This window comes from Felis catus, chromosome D1 (assembly GCF_018350175.1).
Source record: "Felis catus isolate Fca126 chromosome D1, F.catus_Fca126_mat1.0, whole genome shotgun sequence".
Classification (NCBI taxonomy): domain Eukaryota; kingdom Metazoa; phylum Chordata; class Mammalia; order Carnivora; family Felidae; genus Felis; species Felis catus.
Genome location: NC_058377.1, coordinates 88,978,675 through 88,992,196, shown reverse-complemented (window position 1 = coordinate 88,992,196; position 13,522 = coordinate 88,978,675). Strand labels below are relative to the sequence as shown.

At 44.5% G+C, this 13,522-nt stretch overlaps 1 protein-coding gene across 17 annotated transcripts in view; it reads right to left on the bottom strand.

Moving 5' to 3' along the window:
- The window catches only part of CD44 (CD44 molecule), a 91,437-nt gene that overhangs the window by 5,463 nt on the left and 72,452 nt on the right, over window positions 1–13,522 (bottom strand). For 10 of the 17 annotated variants that reach the window (XM_019812260.3, XM_019812261.3, XM_019812264.3 and 7 more), the window contains 4 exons: window positions 13,313–13,519; window positions 10,482–10,547; window positions 6,475–6,546; window positions 4,098–4,176 (listed from right to left, as the gene is read on the bottom strand). In XM_019812260.3, coding sequence (XP_019667819.3) covers window positions 4,098–4,176; window positions 6,475–6,546; window positions 10,482–10,547; window positions 13,313–13,519 — 424 coding nt within the window. The remainder of the gene's footprint in view (window positions 1–4,097; window positions 4,177–6,474; window positions 6,547–10,481; window positions 10,548–13,312; window positions 13,520–13,522) is intronic. The other 7 variants (XM_019812269.3, XM_019812271.3, XM_045039135.1 and 4 more) reach the window with 2 other exon arrangements.

Sequence of the window (13,522 nt, the reverse complement as noted above, 5' to 3'; positions counted from 1 at the left end):
GTGGGACTCAAACTCATAAACTGTGAGATCATGACTTGAGCTGAAGTCGGATGCTCAACCGACTGAGCCACCCAGGCGCCACTAAACGAAGCTGATTTTAAAAGTGGGTAACACTGGACCTGTAGGGCGCAGAAATATTGTGCTTGGGTCTGTCCTGCCCCCCATTTCCCTTTGGATTTATGTGTCTCTGTTATCTGGGTTCTTCCAGGAGGACAGGATGCTTCTCATAAATAACTAGTCCAATACCCGGGGCTCTAGGCGTCAATAAGTCCTTTTTTTAAAACTTACTACATCACCAGTTTATCACAAGAGGATAGAGCTCAGAAGCGGCCAATGAGAGAGGTGCACAGGACGAGGTATGGGGAAAGGGTGGGAGAGTCTATGCCTCTCTGAGAGCACCACGCTCTCAAAATCTTCACGGTTCACCAACTCAGAAACATTAATAAGTACTTTAAAAAGACAAGCTCTAATTTTTTTATTCTTCTTTGTTCTTTCAGAAAGAACACTAGAGCTGAGGAGACTTCAGAGGTCACCCGGCCCAACCTCTTCATTATGTAAAACCAGAGACGGAGTCCAAGAAGTCAAGGGTACCGTCCGAGGCTACACGGCTAGTTACGGCAGGGAACAGAGTATCTGCAACTTAGATTTTCTGACTCCAAAGGTCAGAGATCTCTACAGAATCGCATCCCTCTTCATCTTCTTTCCCCTTAAATCTCAGGCATCGATCCGCTGAGCAAACAGTGACCACGAGATACGGAAGGAGCCATACTGGGGCCTTACCAGGAGAGGGTGGACATACTGGGGCCTTACCAGGAGAGGGTGAGGTGGGAAACCAGGTAGCACACATTTAGGGCATGGAGGAATGTATCCTGAAAGATTACAGGGGAGTAGCTTCACCCCTGCTCTTAGCGCTCTTCCACCTGAGAAACCTTAAAGATATTTAGAGATTTGTTTTGCATTGTGTTAGAGCTGTGCCATTCGGTATGGTGGCCACTAGCCACACGCGGCTATTGAAATGCAAAACCAATTAAAAGTAAACCAAGTTAAAAATTCATCTCTTCAGTCAAACTAGCCACACGTCAAGGGCGTAGGAGCCACAAGTGGTTGGTGGTCGTGAGTTAGGGCAGATGCAGAACATTTCCATCACTACTGAAGTTCTAGTGCACAGCTTTGTTACAGAGGACAGGATGAGATTGGATGGACACACACTGCAAACAGCTTGCCCGTAGCTTGAGAGAAGGAAGGCGTTTCTAAACCATGGAGCTTTCTAGAGGGGACCTACTAAGCAGAGGGCAGATGGCTGTTTACAGAAAAGATGATTATTCCCCTGACGCAGACAGCTGGTGAAGGCCTTTTCTGCACAGTCAGTAGACAAACATCCTTGAATCATTTCTGTTTTGTGAGACCTTGTCTCATAAGGTCCTCTCATTTTTTTTTTTTTCTCCTCTTCATACGCGTCAAATCAATTCTTCAGGGGAAAGACACCTAACTTCTGTTGGGCCCCATCCGCTATCTACCAACCCAACTGCCTCCTAACGCAACCGTTTGCTCTTAAGGAAATGGAATGAAGTAGGATTTCCATTGGAAAGCTGAAATTCAAGGAGTCTGGTTACATGAGCAACAGCAAGGAAAGAGGACGTGGAGGTGGGGAAAGCTTGAAATAACAGGACCCCGAAATCGGCATCTTTCTTTCGCAGGCGTGACTCACAGATCGCTTCGTCGTGGAGGCCCGCGGTCAACCCTGGCAGGCCAACGTCACGAACTGCTTTCCCGCTTCCGTCTTTTAACCAAAATTCATACACCAGTGCCTGGCACACAGTATGTTCTCAATTAGCTGACTCAGATCCAATAAGTCAACACTGCCGCTAAACCTTAAGGTTCTCTGGGACGAGACGGCACCCTTTCCACTTTCAGTCTTCTCTTCTTCCTCGCCAGCACGGAGTCAGAGGAGCTACTCGAAAGATGTCTGCTAAATACATGGAAGCCCGTCACAGGTCTTTACTTTCCACCGAACTTTCTTTGATGAAAATAGGATTCTGGATCTCTCTCAAATGTAACGTTCAAAGCAGAAAGGCCCCAGCCTTTTAAGAGGATTAGGAATGGGCTTGCGGCTTTAGAAACGCAGTGCACATTAAGGGGCCCGTGCAGCCGTTAACCACCCTCTTAGCTGCGTGGCAAATCTGGTTTAGATTATCTAATCAGGACATAGTAATTTACGGCGTCCAAGCGGCTACTTTCCCGGTGAGATACTCGCTGTGCCGGATCCCGAGTGTCCCTGTTTGCCTGTTGCTAGGGTGACTACTGGTCTTGGGACAAGGGGGAGGGCAGCCGTGAGGCCCCTTTTTTGCAGCTGACATGATGGGGAGTGACGTATGAGCTAACCAGCCCCTCTGTACGGGCTCCAGCTGCTCTCAGAGACAGCTGAGATGTTTCTCTGAAGAATTTCCCACATGGACGGCATCTGGGGCCAGCGTTTCTATGGCGACATGCGCAAAGCTGTATATGTGTATATATGAGCAGAAGGGGTACAGTCTAGGCCCTGGAACAAAAGGACGCATTTTCAACAATGGGAAATTCATCTTTAATTGAGCAAAAGTAATCTAAGAGAAAACAAGAAGGCTGAGGGAGAGTATAAAGACTCTTTGTAAGGGCTCCCTCAAGTCACATTATTCAAATTCAGCAAACAAAATCTCTTTCCATTTAGTCAGGAGAGGCTTCTAGGAGGTCTTTCGGATTTCTTTTCCTAGTGTTTGTTCCTTATACAATTGGCTATCATGAGTAATTTTTTTTATTATTCTCTCAAAGGTACAGAGAGCAACAGTTATCGACTTTAATACAGCACTTTGATGAACTCGTACCAGGGTAAAGTGACATTATTTGATTTCCTCAGAGAGAGATACTGCATGGGCTGCACATGGCAACAGAATTAGCTGTTTGTTGCTTTACAAAAGCCAACAAGAAACATTCTAGCATTTTCTCCAGATCTTCTCCCCAAGCTAGGGGCATTTTCTGGCCTGTTAGATGATCTAGTGACACCATAAAGGTAGCCCTACTTGGAAATAAGATTCTTATACCGTATAAGAAGCAATCTCAAGGGACATTTACAGAAGGTTTAATGTTCCTCTACATATGCTCAGGGGAAAATAATGCATCTTCAGAGCATTTTGAGCAGGAAATTTAGACTTATAGAATACTATGTACCCTGTCAAAATTCATGTCCTCTGTTGCCAGAATGACTATTTTCATTCATTTCACTTTAGGTGGTGTTACCTCTTGAGCCTGGTCACAGCTAAATCAGCTATATGTATTATTTAAATAACTTCCAGCGTGATAGGCCTTGGTTGAGGCAGGGAGACAGAGGGACCTTTGAGGCTATACAAACGGCCCAGATGCTGTTTGACAGTCTTTATTCAGACTTTTTTAAGGAAAATTCTTCATCATTTCATAGACTGTTGGGGAGCTCTTCCTAAGCAATAACCCAAATCCTTTCAACTATAGTTCCCAGAAAAGAGAGAACGGTATCGTTACAAACAACAACAAACGAAAACAATAAGAAACCCATAGAAATCCAATGCCCATTTTAGGTAAGGGTTCTAGAAGGTTCTGTGGGCTTCAGACAGACTAAAGAAGATGACCAATTCCTAGATCTTTATACAGCGATTTTTGCAATATGGATGCATTTACTAAACATTGTTTAATCAATCAATGAATGAGTACATACTCCTATGCCTTCCCAGTGAGATATTTTATAACTTTCATCAGATGGAATCTCCAAGGGTTCAACCCTGAAAAATTAAGAACCTCAAAAGATTCCACACTGTTTAAAAGTGATGTTCTAAATAATCACAGTGTCTGTTTTATCTAAAGAATGTGCAAAAGCAGGGCTTCTTGAACTGCACCCAAATCCCTGGAATCTTGTCAAGACACAGATTCTGACACAAGACATCTGGGTGGGGCCCCAGATTCTGCATTTCTAGCAAGATCCCAGAGTGTCGAGGCCACTGGTTCCAGGGGCTACACTCTGAATAGCAAGCACGCAAAGCCCACATTTAAGTGACGTCCTTTCAAAGCAAAGGCCCCAAGGTGCATCCCCTTACCTTCTTCGACTATTGACGGCAATGCAGACGGCAAGAATCAAAGCCAAGGCCAGGAGGGAGGCCAAGATGATGAGCCATTCTGGTGAGAGTGAACCAAAAGACACCTGTGAGCTTGGGAAAGACACTTTATAAAAACAAAAACGCACTTTATAAATTGACCTGGTCCAGACAAGAACTACACTCAGCACCACAGGTTGAGTCTGGCCAAACGGCCTCGCCAACTGGCAGATAATACTAGAACAATTCTGCTATAGGCGTCTGCCCAACAGGCCTCTTGTTTTAAACTCTTATCACCAGTCAGAATTTTCAAGTTCCTCCAGAAGAGGCGTGTCTCCAGAAAATCAGAGAATCACCTGCAGAAACTTGTAAAAGCTTTTGGTGCAATATTATTAAGCAGACTAAAGGACATTTATGTTTCCCTTAAAAGGAACATTCTTCTCCTATATAAGAACATCCACCTTACGTTTTATGAAGAAACACAAAAAGGGACCGTGTACTTAGTGGATAGATAAAGGGCACTCCTGCAGAGGTCTGAACTTATGCCCATTCAACAGGGCGGGGTGGTGGTCATTAGGCAAAACTCATCCTTCCAAATGTGCATAGTTTCGAGCCAACAGTTACACTTCCGGGAATTTACAGCGCCTCAGAATTAGTTATGAAGATGTTCACTGCTGTGTTATTTATATTAGTGAAAGTTGCAAATGACCTAAAATAATAGTAAGGGATCAGTTACATAAATTAGGGTATACTCACTATAGTATGGGCTCTGATAACAGGAGAAGGATATTCAATGACGTTGGAAACGTAACGGGCAACCAGTTGGGAGTGGTGACTTACTACGCGGCATGCATGATGTAATTACATTTTTGTATAGAAATTACCTTTTTAAATGATGGGAGGGACGTATATGAAAATGGTAACCATATTTCTGGGTGGTGAGGTAGATAAGAAATGATTTATATTTTTGTCCTTCGGCGTGAATTTTCTAAAATGTCTCCAGTAATCATGTATTACTTGTGGACCACTAACGTGTTATATACAGGTCTTAAAATCAAGCTTTAATGGGATAAAAACATGACTTGACAACTTGAATCAATTCCCTTGCCAAGTGGGTTGTGTGCACAATGAGCTAGAGCTCAGGAACCAAGAAGAGTGCGAAGTCATAGGTCATCCATTCGTCTTTGAGAGTCTTGGTTTTCCTCCCATGTCCAGGGCAGGACTGCCTCTGCCGGACCTCCACCTGGTGAGGTGACTTTGGGGAGGGAGGTGGCGTCAGGAGGTGGGGAGGCCAACAGCAGATACCGTTTCTGTTCTTTTCTCTGGTCTTTCCTCTGAGATGCCTCACATTCACCCTCGCTAGAGCAGGGAAGAATATTGCAAATTGCACGTCCGCCACCCCCACATCCCCAGCAGCCCGCCGCGTCTCTCCATTTGCTCCTCTCCCAGCTCAGAGAGAGGGCTCTGGCAAGCCGAGGCAGGGGGATGAAGTGATTCCTACATTCTCCCCTTCTTCCCCCGAGGGAGGCTCAGCTTGGAGGCCTCTGAAGAGGGGAAGGTTAAAAAGAGAATTTACAACCCTAGGAAAACCGTTCCTTTTTTGTAATCCCCCCATCCCCACTCCACCAAATGCTCGGTTTTGAGCCCAAGTTAATCAGATCGAGAATTTGCCTCAAGTGCCTTAAATCTTGATGGTCAGGAGAGCCAGGGGTCCCAGCCTCCTCACCCCGCAATGTGACTCATTTAGACACTTTTCTTCTGTCTGGATCAGTAAAGGCTGTCCCTCGAGAAAAAGCAGTTTGGGGATCAGAAGAATGTTTTTACTCCACACACATGGCCTTTACATCTCCTCACCATCTGCAGTGTGAGAGGAAAGTCGCACGCTTCACCCCAAACCCAGAAATTAAGGGGAAACTGGGCGGGGATAGGAAGGACCTGGATACGGCATAAAGTCCATAGAGTCAGTCATTTGGGAAGGAAGCATTAGTAACTAACGTGTCACTTCTTTGGGATAGGCCAGGAACAGGTCTGAATGTTAGCTCATTCAATCTACGGGTCCCAGAGAAAAGAGAGTTTCATTCTTCCCTACCAAGTGCTCTCGTTCACCCTTTAGCTTGCAAAGAATATGCTTTTTTTTTTTTTTTTTAGAGAGAGAGAGTGCACATGTGAGTGAGGGAAGGTCAGAGGGAGAGAGAGAAGAGAGAACCTTAGGCTTATGCTGAGCGTGGAGCCCTTGGGGCTCGATCCTACGACCCTGGGATCATGACCTAGCAGAAATCTAGAGTTGGACGCTCGGCTGACTGCGCCACCCAGGTGCCCCAAGAATGTGTTTTAGTCCCTCCCCCCCCTTTTTTTTTTGGCTTCACAGATTGAAACTTACCTGGAATTTGAGGTTTCCGCTTAGGACCGGAGGTCGTGTTCGCCCCACCTTCTTGACTTCCACTTGTGTGCCCTGAGAGGAAGAAACAACACCTCTCAACCCAAGTTTGGAATGCGTGACCACGAGCTCCTTACAGAGCAGTACACAGGGCTGACCTCTCTACCATCTGCTCACTGCGCAGCTATTTATAGATTCAAGCCGTAGACATTTATAAAGTGTTACACGAAAGACATCTCCCCAGAAAAGTTGGTTTGGTTAAGGCTGAGGTCTGGAAGTGTTATTTTCATCAAGAACAGGAGAATTCTCACCAGTGGTGCGGCACAGTGTTTCAGAGCTTGGGCTCCAGGGCAGGGCAGTCCTGGGTTCGAGTCCTGCCTCCACCTCTTGCCAGCAATGTCTGCTGAGCCAAGCTACCCTCTCCAAGTCTCAGTTTTCTCATTCAGAGAATGGGGATGAGAATAAAATCCACTTCACCGTCATTTACAGAGGTTTAAAGAAGGACACAAAGATGGGAATTGTGTGAAGCAGCTCCATTCTGATTCAGGACCTTGCTACTCAAAGTGGGGTCCCTGGACCAACTGCCGAGGTGTCCCATGTGGGAGCTTGCTAGGAATACAGAATCGCAGGCCTCACCCCTACTGAACTAGAATCTTCATCTTCACAAGATCCCTAGAGGATTCATATGCTCCAGAAACTCCGAAGCATATCTAACAATTGCAGTGAGTGTCTTCCTGGACACAAACATAAATATTAAAAAATAAGGGTTTAGGGGATAATGACCCTTTCTGTCTAGAAAAAATTCACCCTAGTAGAGTCCCCGCTATTATGTTATTGGAACATGCTTTTTCAGAAGAATGAATATTTTCTACCACTACAAAACACGACAAGGAAACAAACAAAACAGCTCAAACTGGAAGGGAGTGTCGCAAGACAAAGCATCCACAAGTCCGAATGGGAGGCTCATCAAAATGAGGGAGTCATCATGTTTTAAAGGAAACTTCTAAGACATCTGTGCAGAGACTCACTTGAGTTAATGCTTTGTTTTTTGTTTTTTGGGGTTTTTTTTTGCTTGTGTTTTTTATGCCTCCTCCACTGCTTCAGAACAAAATTTGCAAACATCCCACGAAAATGAACTATTTCCCCCTACCAACGGGGAACCCACTGCAAAATTCTAAAAGTCCACCGAGGGAAGACAAAAAAGTAATCAGGGCAGTCTGTTTAGCTAAGCAACGCATGAACATGGCCAGGCTTGAAGTACATGAAGATTTCCAAGGACAGTCAAACTTTAGACTGTGCAGAGTGGACAGTGAAATCTCGATGTTGGTGGTTATTTTAGAGCAGCCGACTCCTGTTTATACAATCTCCTGTTTTTGTTAACCTTGAAATGGAACAAAACAAATTCTGACTAGACTTCTGGCCATTCAACATACCTCACGTCACTTTGAGAGTGGCCTGTTACTTTACAAACTTGAGAAGGAGTCCAAGGTGCTTTTTCCGGCCGCCTCCCAGAGTCCTTGGTCACTGGCAGGTTTTCACCTGTGCAAGTGACTGGATGTGGGCCATGCACCCTGGAGATCTTTGGGCTTGAAAACCATCTAAGTGGTGCAGACACTCTCACTGGTCTTTCTCGGACTCACAGCAGCCTTCGATATTTGAAAAGGAGGCCACTGATGGATCTTAATCTCTTGATTACGGTTTTCAAAAAAAGCGCTCCCAGCAAGGAAAGATCGGGGTGTGTGTGCAACAAGATGAAACCTCCTACTTGAACAATAGACACCGGCGCAGGAATCAAACAAAAGAGACCGCCCCCGCCCACCTGATTCTCACTTCAAGCAAAAGCCAAAGAAGATGGACGAGATGCAGCAGGCCTCACCTTGCACCCTAGAGGTCTGCAAACCCAGCCGGGGTAGGGCTAGCTAGGAAAGCCAGTTCTGCAAAGAGGGACACTTGACACTGTAATTTGGAGATGAGAGCTAACCTGAGACGTGTGCACAGAGATCATTCAACTGGCCTCAACTGTGAGAAGAACAGTCCAGGACAGAGCTTCTCAAACTTCAGTGCACACCCGGTATGGGGGGAGGTCTGGTTAAAACGCAGACCTTGGGGCGCCTGGGTGGCTCAGTCGGTTGAGCGTCCGACTTCGGCTCAGGTCACGATCTCACGGTCCGTGAGTTCGAGCCCCGCGTCGGGCTCTGGGCTAATGGCTCAGAGCCTGGAGCCTGCTTCTGATTCTGTGTCTCCCTCTCTCTCTGCCCCTCCCCCGTTCATGCTCTGTCTCTCTCTGTCTCAAAAATAAATAAAGGTTAAAAAAATTAAAAAAAACAAAAACAAACAAAAAAAAAACCGCAGACCTTGACGCAGCAGGCCTGGGATGGCTGGGGATTCTGCATTTCCAGCCAGCTCCTAGGTTGATGTCCCAGTGGCTGGTCCAAGGATCACACTTGGAGTAACTGGGGCCTCTTAATTTTAGAGAGCATGTGTTTTAATAATAACTCCCTATCATTTCCAAGATTTTGTCACTTTCCTGATACCTCACGTTCTTCGCAAGAACTCTGGGAGGTAACTGAGGCAGGTATCCTGGTCCCCTTTTTACTAAGAAGGAAACTTAAAGGAAACTTAAAAAGGCTAATTTGCTAAATGCCCCAACCACGGAACCTAGAGACCTTGCGACTTCTGTCTTTGTTTTAGACACATTTCTAATGAACCCCTATATCCTGTGCTCTTACATAAAAGCTTATTACCAAGGTACCATGTAAATACCCACCTTCATATCTGCTTTAAGTGTGTGAACCTTTAGGCCTGGAGGCAACCGTGGCCCCGACTTAGGCGTGAAGGACAGACCGTGGTTCCTATGGATTTACCTGGTTTTCATGGATCACCTGGACTGACGATACCAGGGACACACAACCTCTCAGTGGCCCCACCATTTTCGGTCACAGGCAAACCTGCCTCATGTCAGACTTCGGTTGCCTGGAGTAATATTTCCATGGGTGGGATCTGAGTCACGGCAAATGTGTATCCACTGAATCATACACGCCTGGCCGTAATTATGGTCATTACGGAGTGCTTTCTCCAGAACGGGCTTATAGAGGCATTATGAGACCCCCAGGGCTTGAAAGCTGGCTCCACCGCTCAACTCACCAGTCATGTCAACCCAGCCATGGTACTTGCCCTCTCTGGGTCTTAGTGTCCTTGTCTGTAACACGGGATGATAACAGTACTTACATAAGTCACAGGGTTTGTAGGATGATGAAATATGGTAATATTAGATGAACCACACGAAATTGTGGCTCTTTGGCTGTTGACCTAGAAAAAGGGCAGTTTCCTATGGTCCAACCTAGCACATGTGAAGTGTTTAGAACAATGTCCCTAGCACACAGTACGTTCTCAGTAAGTGCTAGGGACCCTGTTCTGGGGGTTATGCTAACTGCTTTACGCATCCTTAAGGTTTCCGATGCAGCAGGTCTGAGGTAGAGCCTGAGCATTTGTCTTTCTAGTAAGTTCCCTGGTGATGCTGATGCCGCAGGGATGGGGACTGCACTTTGAGAACTATGGCGCCGGAGGAGAGTCTTCTGTGTGGAAGGATCAGGAAGAATACAAGTAGGGTCTCAGTTTAACATTGCACTACACCAGATTAATAAGAGTGTGGGTTTTGGAGGAAGAACGGTCTGGGCTTGATCCCAGCTTCTCCATATACTGAGGACGCTGCTTAAGGGATCGGAGACTCAATTTCATAACGATTAAAACTGGGATAACCACAATTGTCGCAGGGCATTGTTTTCACAACTAAATGATGAAACCTGTGGAAAGCATTCGGCGTAACCCTCCGCACAGGGTACTGTAGCTAACACCATAATATTTATCAGCAGTGTGACTTAATAAGCACTCTCTGTGATAGTGATGCATAAGGAAGTCTGAGAACCGCTCTTCTTGAGACACTGACTCATACTTTATTAAGTAGGCTCAAATGATGATAACAGTAAATTACTCAAGCAGCTCAAACTCACCAGCTGATTCTGATCCATGAGTCGTATGGGACCTCCCACTGGGGTGAACTGGTGAGTCTTGGTCTTCTGTAAGGAGCAATTAGAAAAGGGTCGTTACTGGGTGTTCCCGTTACAGGGAATCTGTTCCAGTAACAGGGGATACGTTCCAGGAACCAGGGAATCTGCCCTTCCTCACTTTTGCGTTGTCGGACAGCCCCTCACCAAGTTCAGGCTTTTAAGAGTCACCAAAAAGCAATGGCAAAGGAGCCTTGAACGGCTTCATTGGTACTAATTACTGTTCATCTTGACACCCTGGTGAGGAGGCTAGAGCTTTGATCAACAGTAAAGAAACTGGGACAGCACAGACCATCCAGGATGACCACGGGAAGTGCGGTTTTGATAGAAATCTAATAACCATAATACTCTAACAAAAATATTATGATGTCTTCTCAGGTCTGAGGTTGGAACCTGATACTGTGTTTTTGAAATGAAGATGATACGCTTTGAATTACACAAACGTGATCACTGGGTGTGGATGTACTCTCTGGCTCAGAACATGAGCCATTTAAAGAGCTTTCTCTGAGGCAGGAAATAGACCATGGTTTTGGTGAGTAAAGGATCTTGGTGTTGAATTATGTAAAGATTCAGAGGGAAAGCTCAACTGCTTATTTAGAGAAAAAAGTCAGAAGACAAATGAAAAAGGAATAAGGAGATAGCTAACCTGTGAAAAATATGGACCTGGTTATTAGAGTATGTTTCAAAAAAACCCAATATTTTTCAAAAATGAAATCTGTAGTTTTCAACACAAAGAGTTAATATAATTCTATCCCCTCAATCATCCATCAGCAAAAGGCCTTTAGATTGAAGCAAGCTTTTGAGTTGCTACAATCTGGATCCACAGGTCAAATCTTGGATTCGGCATATGGGAACCCCTGCTCTTCTCCCTCTTCCCCACACATTTCCAACACTACACTGGAATCTTTAAAAAAAAAAAAAAAGCAAAGCAACAACAAAGCAAAAAGAAGACAAACAGCAATAACAAAAGGGACAATGGTTTCATAAAGTGGCTGTAGTCACCCATCATGAAGATTAAGGTAATCTGATCATCACCATGTCTTTGATTTGAGAAGGCAGAAATAGGCGACCTGTAATCTCTAGTATAATTGTACGGAGAAATCAGATTGCTTTGTTTCTTGGTTAGAATACCTGAAAATAGCATTCGCTGAAACGCCAATACAAGCAGCCCCAGTGCCACCACCATCATCTCCGCCATCACCACCGCCACCACTACCACAAGTGCAAATGTTTTAGTTCTTAATATTAAGCATAAAGACTGAGAAAAATGTATGGGAAGAAATAAGCTGTATCTGAGTGGTTTGGAAGAAAACCAAGGATGACAGATCACTTACTAATCATTTAATCCATGGAGAACCATGAAAACTCTGTTTGACCACGGAATACAGAAGGACTCAGCGTATGTGAATATCCATTTTGCAGAAAGAGTTTTATTTACTCACAAATAGGCTATTTAGCCCTTCTATGATACCATTGCCATTAAAACTGCCATGTTAAATTTAAATGCATTCAATTGCCCAACAGGCCTTGTTTTGCCGGGAGAAACCAGGCAGCGCTCTGAGATTCATTTCTCTGGAAGAAAACCGACAGTGCTGCTTGGATTGTTTTCATAACTGAGGGCAGAACCATGGTGAAAAACAGAACCAAAGGGTGTAAGGAGCTTTGTCATACCAGTATCCCCAAAGTCAGTATTTTTAAAAACTGTTGTGTTTTTTTTTGTTTTTCCAGAACCTCTACGGTGAGCAGCCCAGAGGAAAGAATCCAAGCAGGTGGTATTCTGAGTCTTCTGTCCCCATATCAGTCAGAGCCTCACAGATACCGCCTGTTTCCTATATTGGGTTCTCATAAGATTTATTCTTTTTGAGGGGAAGGAGAGAAAGATCTCGCTATAAATAAATAAATTTATATATTTATTTGTGTGTGTATACGTATATATATATACATATATATATGTATGTTTTTTCAATCACAAATATTTAGTATAATTCAATGGTTGAGTGGGAAGGGCACAAGGAGGAACAATTCCAATTCTCGTCTGTTAACCAGAGGTGGTATTTCTGGTTCTCTTTTCTTCAGTGTCAGTTTCTTAATGCAAATGGGGGAACAAAGCGAGGGAGAAGCAGGGGAGACTGTTATTTGAGAAAAGAAGTCTCACGCTCCTTTCGGGTCTGGGTCCAACTTAATTGAATAAGTCATCTTTAGTCCTCTCTTTGCCATTACAACAAGAGAAATCGTGCCTATTCATAATTAGTAGATTAACTCATGAAGTTTGAGGTGTGAATCATAAGTAGGTTTGGCTACAAGCCCGTCACCGAAAGCAAAATTTGCCAATCCATCACCAGTAAAGATAATAATTTCAGAGCAAAGACATTAGCATATGGACATTATTCACATGTTGGGTAAACCCTTACTAAACAGGCAGCATATCTTAGTTGAATCAAATGAAATTGCTAATAGTTAACGACTTGGACCTACAACAACGTTGATTTTGTATGGTTCAAATTAGTATATCACGAGATTAGGAGCAAAGAAAGAAATTCTACCATAACCACCAAGTCACAAAAATAAATGGAGGTTACTCTGACAAATAAAAGCATTACTTATCTAACCTAAATCTGACTTTATTTGCATTAGAATCATGACCTGTAATAAAAGCCATTCCCATGTCACAAATCAGCCTAATCACAGCCTACACAGAAAATGTCCCCCGCAGTATTCAAGCACGCGTTGTTTCTCTCTGTAGAAAAATCAAACCAGATAACAAATGGCCAAGTTACCTGAAAAGAAACGATCAACATTAGAGTCGGAATCTCCAGCAATATTAACTTCAGTAACTTCAGGGACCCCCGTCTTAGCAGGGGTCACTGGGATGAGGGTCCTGAGTTCCTTTGTGGCTGGGGACCGAGAAGTAGAACTTTCCACTGAAGTAGCTGAGTCTTCAGGAAGATGTCCACTTCTTCTTCCACCTTTGCCATCAGTCCTATCTG